The following is a 10,004-nucleotide window of genomic DNA, read 5'->3' on the forward strand; positions in this document are numbered from 1 at the left end:
TACTGAAGTGTTTTGATGCAGCTCTCTCCTTACCTTCATGACCTTATGAGCAACCCAAGAAAACATTTGGATAAAACAATGCACATTTTAAAACCCAACTGATTAGAGGCAGAAGAGTTGCCTAGTAAAGAAAGCTCTAGCCCTAAAGCCAAATCAGCAGCAACTGATTTGGCTTGAGAAAGCATCAGCCTACACCCACAGCCCAAGAATATCTTTAGGCTGCGACAAGAAAACAAGTTTTGGGGGAGGGAAAGGGATTTAACCTTGAAAGCAATCGGCATTTCTAGACAAGATTCCCAACCTACCGGTCTTTAGTAATGACCGATCACGCTCATTCTTAACTTTGCCCGTAACCACCAGGCCAAGCCCAGCTAAGGGAAGGGGCTCACACAGGAACCCCAAACTGAATGTAAAGGGAAAGCAGCGGATTCCCCTCCCCTTGTGGCTCCCTTCTCAAGCCACCTGCAACAGAGTCGAGGGCGTGTGCGCAAAGTACCAGCCGAAATCAAGCATCACCGCTCCCCTTCATGATGAGCTAAGAGGGAAACTTGCAGTCGTACACGCGCTTGTTGTCAGCGCCTGCCGCGAAAGCATGTTGGGGGGGCCGCTTTAAGGGGGGGCCTGCTCTGCCCCCCCCCCGCAACACTAGAGGGGCAGCCTCGACCGCCAGCGTCCCCCCCACCCGCCCTTCCCCTGGGACGGGAAACTTGAGCGCAAGGAACATCTGCAGGACGCCCCGCCGCATGTCCGGGGCGGGGCGGGCAGCGCCGAGCGCCAGCAGCTCCCTGTGCGCGCGGCTCCCAACGCCAGGCTGGCTGCGAAGCAGCGCGCGGGTGTGGGGGGGGGGGCGCGGAAAGAGGAGCCCCGGGATCGCCTCCCAGCGCCGCCTGGGGAGAGAAGATGCCGCCGCCGCCGCCGCCGCCGCCATCCCCACCCATAGCGTCAGGCGCCGGCCGCTGCAGCTGGCCCCGAGATTCAGCAGCGCCGCCGCCTGAGTCCGCTGCTGCCACCGCGGGGCTGAGGAGGACGCTGCGGCGGCGACGCCGGCGCTATAAAAACCCCTCGCTCCCCGCCCGCCCTCTCACCTCACTAGCCGAACAGGCTCCGGCCCGCCCTGCCGCCCGCCTCCCCCCTTATATACCCTCCTCCCGCCCCGCCGGCCGGGAGAAACGAGGGAAGGGGCGGAGCCTTCCTGTGAGGTCACCGCCCTCCTTCCAATCGTCGGCTCTTCTCGCCCGTCCCTCCGGCCCCCACCGCGCGCCAGCCCCACCCCCCCCCACGTGACCGGAGAGGACCGTTATTGGGCGGCGGGAGGGAGGGGAATGGCCCCCACCATCTCTTTCATTCCCCTGCCTCGCCTGAGGGGTAGTGGGCGGCTGAGGGGGCGGGGCCACAGCTCCCCGCTCCCTGCCCGCTGGTGGGAGCTGGGTGTAATGAGTCGGGTGGGTCTCAGCCTGCTGCCCTGTCTTGCTCAAATCAGCGCGCTTCGCCCCTTAGCTGGCAGCAGCCTCAGCAGAGCGCCAAGGGCAGAGGGACTGTGCAGTGCAGAAAAGGGCCTTAGCTCCATGACTTCCTCCACCAGGAAGAAAAGTGACAACTGAATGTCCTGCAATGAATGGGACCCATGACTCTGGTGTGAGTCCAAGTGGCTCCTTCCCAAGAGCACAGTCCATGTGCATGAGCAATTTATGTCAGGAGATTATGACATATAGTCCAATTCTATGCTATAAAGGCTCAAATATGACATAAAGGTGTCCTTTCTATACAAGTTTAGCCTATTACAGGGATGGGACCAGGCACAAAGTTCCTCTCTGAGGGCCTTTGAATTTGGGATTTTGCTTCATGCCCATTTCTAATGGCAGCTAACTTGCTTTCCTATCAAGGAGAGATTCATCCAGGTCAGAATGGAGCCTCATAGTGAAACTTTTACTGCTGATGATCATCTATATGGGAAGGATAGATGTGTCATATATATAGGACCCAATCATACTAGCACTAATTAGCTGGAGCAGAGCTTACTATTGTGAGTAGCCCCACCAAGTCAATTAAAATTGAAAATAAATAATAAAAGTCACAAGGTTAAATAACATTCATTTGTTAATCTCTGACAATGTGATCAGGACTGTGCAATGGATAAAAATCCAACCTCTACCTCATATAGTTTGCAATCTTGCAAGGGATTAGACAAGGAAAAATTAAGAAGACAGCACACTCTGGGAAGCCCAGAGGGATAAGTAGGAGTTACATTCTCTGTGGTTCACTTCTTGTGGGCACCACCTGAAGAAGTAATGAATAGTATAGAGAGCGAGTGAAATAAAGAGGTATTAACAAGAGATTTGTTTTAAAAAGATGGAGGGTCAATAAGGATACAAGAAGGTTTTTCCAGACCGGTCTTTCAGATATTATTTTGGACAGTGCCACTTTGTCTCTCTAATGTAGAGGAACTGCAGAAAAGGAGGCTATCACACAACTGAGAGATTGTGTAGAGAAGTAGAGAGGAGGTTGGTGCTGGACGATCAGAGAGGGAGTAGGAGAATAGAAAACAGACCTTAATCCTGGAAAGAGGTCCGCTCACACAAATCGAATGGCAGGATCTGCAGAGCTGCCAGCTCTTAGAATTTTATCACACATCTTGTATATTTGGTGTTTTTTCTTAGAGCCCCAAGCTCCTGGAGTCAAGCGATTTCATGAGAATCTCAGCAATCATTTAAATAAAAAGCAAATATCTAACCTTCATGGTTGTGGAGAAAAGCTTGAAAATATGACCCGACCCATAAAAAGATCTCCTTTTTTTCATTTTTAGAAATCTCATGATTTTTAAGCCAATCTGATTATTTTGGGGAACCTGACTCAAAATTTCTGAATGTTTGGGGTTGGTAATACTGGATCCATGCTTTAAGATTTTCCTTTCTGGATAAGACCAATGTTCAGTCTTGTTCCCTCTGGCAGTGAGCACTATAATATTTTCTTGGTCTTGCAAAGAATTGCAGGCATGCTTACGTTTTTACACCATGAGTAGTCTTAACTATGCACAGGGTGAAATCTGGCCCCACTGCAGTCAATAGGAGTTTAGCTGTTGACTTCAATGGGCCCAGGATTTCATGCAGGGTGCACAAAAATGAGCTGGCACATCTTTCTAGGCTCAGAGACTTATGCCATGTCTACACTATGGGGGCTATAGTGGCAAAGGTATGATGTCCTAGCTATGCTGACATAATCTGATGCAACCTACAGTGAAGGAAGGAGGTTTTCTTTTGCTGTAGGAATACCACGTCCCTGAGCATTCTTCCATCAAGCTAGCTGCATCTACACCAGACGTTAGGGCAGCATTCCTACAGAACTCAGGGGGTGCAGATTTTCTACACCCCCTGAATACCATAGGTTATGTCAAAGTAAGTTTTAAATATAAGAGAGGCCTTAGATTGCAAGCTCTTTAGGGCAAAGACTACTCTTTGCATATGTTTGTACAGAATCTAGCACAATCTAATTATAAAATTAATTCTCAAATAATACAATAACAATAATAATTAATACAGAGGAAGGCAACTAGGGTGAGCCTAGAAATTGTACGGATGGGTGGAAAAAATACTCTAATGAACCATTGAAGTTGGGAAATTGTACAAAAGAGAAAAAAGATCTGTGAAGAAGACTGGTATAAGTCCATGCTGGATTTTAAAAACAATTATATGTTTTGAACTTCATTCTGAAATGAATGGAGAGCAAGCGGGTTATTTGAGATTGAGACTCTGGGAAGTTAAAGTGTATATATTTAGTCTTTATAATATTGAGCACAAAAAAATTGTATTACAAGAACATTATTAAGGTTGCTAAGTCAAGTACTCAAATGTTAGGAAATGTCAGAATTGCCTATGCAACCTTAATTGGGACCCTGGGTGTGTATATATTATGATACAGTCTTTAATTGCATGCTATTTGTTTCATAAGACTCCCACCTCATTCAGTGCACAAGACTCGGGAGTCTTGGATTCCATTCCAGATTCTGGAGCAGAGTGTGCTCCATTGGACACAGGCTGTTCTGCCCATTTCCTTCCAAGCTTGATGCCATCTAACCTATCCCTTCCAACCTGCCTGTTCCAGTCCTGTCTCTTCCCTATCCCTGACTACTTTTCCCAGTCCTATTCTTCTTGCCTACCCATCCCTAGTCTCCACTTCTCAGGCTTCTCGTTCCAGTCTCCTTCCCCAGCCTGTTTTAGGGCTTGTCTTCACGTACAGCACTACAGCCAGGAGCAGATTAGGATTTTGTGGGGCCCCTGGGCCAGAGCAAGTGGGGGGCTTCCCCCCATCCCTTCCACATGCAGTCACCCCACCCCGTCCCCAGTGCTCCTGACCCTGCTCCTGGGTTGGGCAAGCCCACGCGCCCCAATCCCGCTCCCCAACAGGAGCGCCGGGTGGGCAGAGCGGGTTGGAGTGTGGGGGTGCCCATTTTCCTGGGGGCCCCCAATTGGCCGGGGTCCCTGGGCATGGGCCCTGTTGGTCAGTGGCTAATCCACCACTGGCAACAGCAGCACCACTGTAGCACTTTAGTGAAGATGCTACTCCCGTTGACATAGTTAATCCATTTCACTGAGCGGCAGTAGTATGTCGACGGGAGAAGCTCAGGGTTGTGGATTTTTCATACCCCTGAGCTACATAGTTATACCGATGTAGGTCTGTAGTGTAGACCTGGCCCTAACCTCCTCCTTTGGGCTCATTGTCTGAGTCTCACTCCACCTCTGACTGTCAGTTTGTCCCCCTCCCCAGACCTAGTCCTAGTCTCCATATTCAGCCAGTCACAGTCCCCCTCCCATCCAATCTACTGCACCCCTCTCCCTATTGGTTCCTAGTCCCAGTCTTCCCCAGCCCCTCACCTACTCATCCAATATCAATGCCCCTCCCCGATAATTGCCTTCCAGTCTCCCGTTTCCTATTCACAGTCTCTCCCCTCTCCAGCTCACAGTCCAAGCCTGCCTTCCCCTTGGCTCCCAATCTCCTTCTGCAGCCTGTTCCAGTCCCTCCCCTCCATCTCTCAGTCACAGTTCTCTCCCCCCACCCTTCCAGTCCCCATCTCACCAGACTTCCAACCTATTCCTTTCCCTTCCCCCAGACCTGCTTTTCTCCCTTCTACATCCAAACCAGACAGCTTCCTTCTCCATGCTTCCTGGGTGCCAGCAGGGAGGTCATAAGGTGCACAGGATAGACTTCCTCCTCTCAATTCCAATACTCAACCCCACCCCAACCAAGAATAGTTGAGACCAGTCGTTATAGGGAAAGTCCACTGTGATGTTATCTGATTAAAATATGACCATGTAAATCATTGTGGCTACCACTGTTACATAATTGCAACAAATCCTGTACAAAGTGTGACACGTGGCCAGAAAGGGTTAAGCATCCTGCAGGATAAATGACCCAAAGTCAACCACTAGAGACGTTAGAAAAGTACGTGAATGGTAATTAGGGCCACGCAGTGCTAGAATGCAAATCTGTATTGTTAGAGAATTGGAGGTGATGCTAACTGTATGTGTGTACTTATATCTTGTTAAATGTTAGCCATGTAAACAGACAGTTCCTGTCTGTCACTAGCTATTGATTCAGAGATCAAAAGGACATATTAACATTTAGATGAACTGTAAATATAGGATTTCGCTGTGTTTGTCTCTCTTTGAAATATATAGCAAATTACCTGAAAATGGTGGAAACCGGGCAATTGCCTTATGTTAATATGTATAGATAATTACCGGTACTGGCAAGGCTTAGGAAATAGATCTATTTCAAAGACTTCATAATTGCCTATTTTTCACCTGAAGATTCCAAGCTGTCAAAGAAGACGTGAAACTGTATAAGAATGTCTGGGGTCCTGATCCTTTTTATCTCAGATCTGCTTGATGCTTCATGCAGGGGAAGCTTCAGGCCAAAATTGAGATCTCCAGTCCTAATCAGGAATCACCCTAAATATGAACGTTGGACTATAATCTATGAACTAATTCTGGAAGAACTCTTTGCAACTACAAAGCTTACTATCTCGACTAAGAACTGTACTTATGCCTGTATGTATAGTGATCTTTTAACCAATACTCTCTCTCTTTTCTTTTTTAATAAATGTTAGTTTAGTTAATAAGAATTTGCAGTAAGCTTGTATTTGAGTAAAATCTGGAATATTCATTAACCTGGGAGGTAATGTGTCTGATCCTAGGGATTGGTAGAACTTTTTTATATGATGAATAAGATTTTCAGTAATCCTCATCATATTTGACTTGGGTGTCTGGCTGGAGGCCTAAGGCTGGGTTGCTTTAAGGGAACTGTGTGGTTGGCTTCTGGGTAACCAGAGAGGTATTAAAGAAGCTGTTTTATGCTGGCTTGGTAAATCTAAGTATTGGAATATCCACCAGTTTTGGGGATTGTCTGCCCCATTCTTTGCAGTTCATCCTAATTGAGTGACCTCAGTTGGCTCCCCTGGGACTCCAGTAACATCCACCTTCACCCCTGTAGCCCTGGGCTGGAGGAAGCATGCTCAGTCACTCTGTAGGGAGGGCACATGCAGTTTGGTCAAACAGTAGTGCAGGGATGGAGCAACATTCTCACCCGATGCACTCTTCTGAGATTTTAGCTACTGAAATCAAAGTGTCTATATCTACTTGTGCAAACTATGATTTTTTTTCAAAGGCTTATAACTTGGCCAAATTTAGGCAGATTTTCATGGTGACAGAAAAAGGCACATCCTTGATCCAAGGGCCAACCCCCTGCCAAATTTCAAGTCCTGGCTCCCAAGTATAGGGGTGCTAGAACATTGCAAAGAAAACTTCTGAAAATTTTAACATGGGCTAAACAACATATTTTGGCTGAAATTTGCCAAAACACTCAAAAATTAGGAAATGCCAGCATTAAGATTGTTTGTGCAACCTACCTTATTTGGCTCTCTGATGCACATGCATTATTATACAGTTTTTAACTACATGATCTTATGTTATTTTTCCCTGCCTCAGTCAGTGCACAGGAGAGACCTGCCCCAGGGTTGTGCAGTGAAGAAGGCTGTTGATTGTATGATCCCTGCAAAAGTTGGAAGGTTGTAGTGAATAGAGACAGGGCACTTCAGGAAGACAAAAGGCAGTCTCATGTTTAAGGCAGTTGAATGCTGCCCTGGGGGACTGGATTTATCCCTATCTATACCACAGAATTCCTGTGTGATACTTGGTAAGTCCCTTGTCACAGGTGATTAATTGTGTGTTCCTCATTTTCAAGGTGCCCACCCTGAGACCCTGGGGTCTGATTTGCACAAGTACTGAGTGCTCGTAGTTGCAGTTGAAGTCTACAGGACCTGTGCTTTTAACATATAAATTGATATGCAATTTAACATATCTGAAAAATCAGGACCTAAGCATCTCAAATTAGACAACTAAAATCAGTGGACTCTTGACCTCTCTGTGCCTCAGTTCCCCATCTATAAAATCGGGATAATAGCACCCCCTTCTCACCTCACAGGGGTGTTGTGAAGATAAATTCATTAATGTTTGTGAAGTATTCAGTTACTATAGTGATGAGCAGCATAGAAAAGTCCATCCAGCAATTAATAGTTTTATATTTAGAGTAGGGTTTACTAGTGTGTAGTAAATAAGGCCTGGGGTCCCCTATTGAACAGTAAGGAGAATCCAAAATATTGACTAACTGCTTATTCAGTGAGCACCATATATCCTGTACAGTGAATAAAGCAGAAATCCAGTGGAAAAATGGAATGTGATTACATAATGAAAGACTGTATTGGGGACAAATTATGTTTGCAACCTTAATTCTGGTGTTTCCTAATTTCTGAGTGCTTGACTTTGCATCCTATTGTTCTTTTAACATAGCTTTTGTGTGTAGTTCAATAATAAACTGCCCAGTTTATTTAATGAAACAATATAAACCAACTGATTTCTTTCCACGTCAAAATCTTTATTATGTTATTATTATTTATTATTAATAATAACTAATTTTTGGTAGTGCCCCAAATGTGCTCAGTTCTTCCAAAATATAAAAGAAGGCACTGTCCCTACCCTGAAGAGTTTAGTACTAACAACAATGTTAGTGCTTCATGTGTTCAAAATTCCATACAGTTGTTAGCTAAATTTTTCTCACACTGCTGCAGCGAGGCAGGCATGGTAAGTATTGTCATTCATCCCTCTTCTTCCATCATATCGCAGAGGAGGCTGGATAGTCAGCATTGTACTGCCACCTGTTGAGAAGCAAGGAGGCAAAAGAATTGTGAGACCCTGGCCCTATTTGTGTAGGCTTGCGTCCATCCCCTGTCCTTCTCCAGTTTTGTTTTTTTTTCTCAGAAGCATGGAACCTTTTCTTCAGTCCCTCTGCTGTCCCTGTGTGAAAGGGTGGACAAACCCCACATTGAGGAATTAAGGGTGCAGGAACAACTCTGGGCCTGGGAAGTCCTGACCCCCCCAAGCCTGCTGGGCATGCACCAGTTGGAGGAGGGACTTAAAAGGGAGTCTCTTCAGCAAAGCAGGGTGGTGGGTGGAGAGAGACACACCTGCACTCATTGCTGCAAAGGGACTACCAAGGGAGTGGGGTCTGCAGCACAGATCCAGGACCCCCTAACTTGCTGAGGCCCATAGAGCAGTTTGCTAAGGACAACTGCAAGACATGATATGTCCGGGGAGGGCGAGACAGAACAGTAGGAGGAGATCTAGGAAAAACATTAGCTGGACCCCCAGGTAGCAGACACCTGCATTATGGTGCTCATGGGGGCCGCTAGATCAGAACACAGTGGAGTGGCAACACTCAGGTTCCCAGACCACTAGGTGGTGTCACTGCCACAAACTCTGACTACTAGGTTGGGAGGCTCACCTTGCTCACAGCTAAAAAAAAAGTCTAGGGAAAAGAAAGAAGATAAATAAGTACAAAGTACAAGGATGAAACAAAAAGATAAAGAACAAGAGAAGATGAAAATGCCTGTCTCAATGCCCAGCCAGCATTTCCCTGCCTCCCCTTCCAATGCTTTACAGCAATATCACCAGACGCAAGAGTGCCTGAGACTTAGTTTGCTCCACAGCTCCTCTTCTGACTGTGGAAAGACCCACTCTGGCAGCCCGTCTTTCCTCTCTGATTTGTCCTTCACTATTTCCAGCTTCCCTGGCTCCCTGGCAGGCTCCTACAACCACTGCACATGTGGACCCTCCTTCCTTCTCCCCTTCCGTAGGGATCCCGATGCTTCCCCCTTTCTCTCTCAGGGCTATCTGGAGGCCTCCATTAAAGCAGCATTAGGTACTATATCTGTAAGCTTTGAGTTCCTTCCCTTTGGGCCTCATTATTATTAATCATGTTTATTATGGCACTGCCTAAAGGCCAGCCAAGAATGGGGCTTCATTGTGAAAGGCACCGTACAAACACCAAATAGTAAATGGTCCTTGCTCCAAGCAGCTTCCAGTCTAAATCGACAAGACAACACAGGATGGGGGAAGGGGTAGAACACACAAGCAGAGTGAACAATATTATGGCAGCAAATGGCATATCAAAACCATGATTTATTTTCATATATATTTATTTTGGGGTTGGTTTAGTTGGGGGGGGGTTCAGCTAGGAAGGTATCAGCTAGATGGAAAGAAAAAGGGAAGAAACTGAGAGGGATGGGGCAAGAGAGAAGAGAGTAGGAGGGGCATGTGTGGAGTAAAGCTGAAATGAAAAGACTGAGGGCAGACGAGGGGTGGCCCTGGCTGGGCCCCATTTTACCTGTCTTCCCCAGTGCAGCTCCCACCTATACATTTCTTTTCCCTCTGAGAGTCTGATTTAAGGAGGATATCCAGGGTTCAAATGCTCTTATATATGACCAGATTCACAATCCTGATCCCCCTGTGAAATTGACCCCTATAGATGATCTTCCAATATCTCCCAGTCTGGACTCTCCGTATCCTCATGGCCATGGGTATGGAAACTCCTAAAGCACAGCCCAAAGAATGTGAAAGTCAAAAGAAACCTTCCACTATGACAACTGAGGTCGCTTTCCCTCTGCACTTGGCTAT

At 46.7% G+C, this 10,004-nt stretch overlaps 1 protein-coding gene across 12 annotated transcripts in view; it reads right to left on the minus strand.

Moving 5' to 3' along the window:
• Positions 1–1,113, minus strand: part of CAPRIN2 (caprin family member 2) — a 70,885-nt gene extending 69,772 nt beyond the window's left edge. For 11 of the 12 annotated variants that reach the window (XM_043518182.1, XM_043518177.1, XM_043518186.1 and 8 more), the window contains exon 1: positions 935–1,044. In XM_043518182.1, the coding sequence (XP_043374117.1) occupies positions 935–938 (4 nt within the window). In that variant the 5' untranslated portion in view covers positions 939–1,044. Of the gene's footprint in view, positions 1–934; positions 1,045–1,085 lie in introns of those variants that run through there. The other variant, XM_038397123.2, reaches the window with a different exon arrangement.
• Positions 1,114–10,004: the final 8,891 nt, after the last annotated feature.

The sequence above is a fragment of the Dermochelys coriacea genome, chromosome 1 (assembly GCF_009764565.3).
Source record: "Dermochelys coriacea isolate rDerCor1 chromosome 1, rDerCor1.pri.v4, whole genome shotgun sequence".
NCBI lineage: Eukaryota > Metazoa > Chordata > Testudines > Dermochelyidae > Dermochelys > Dermochelys coriacea.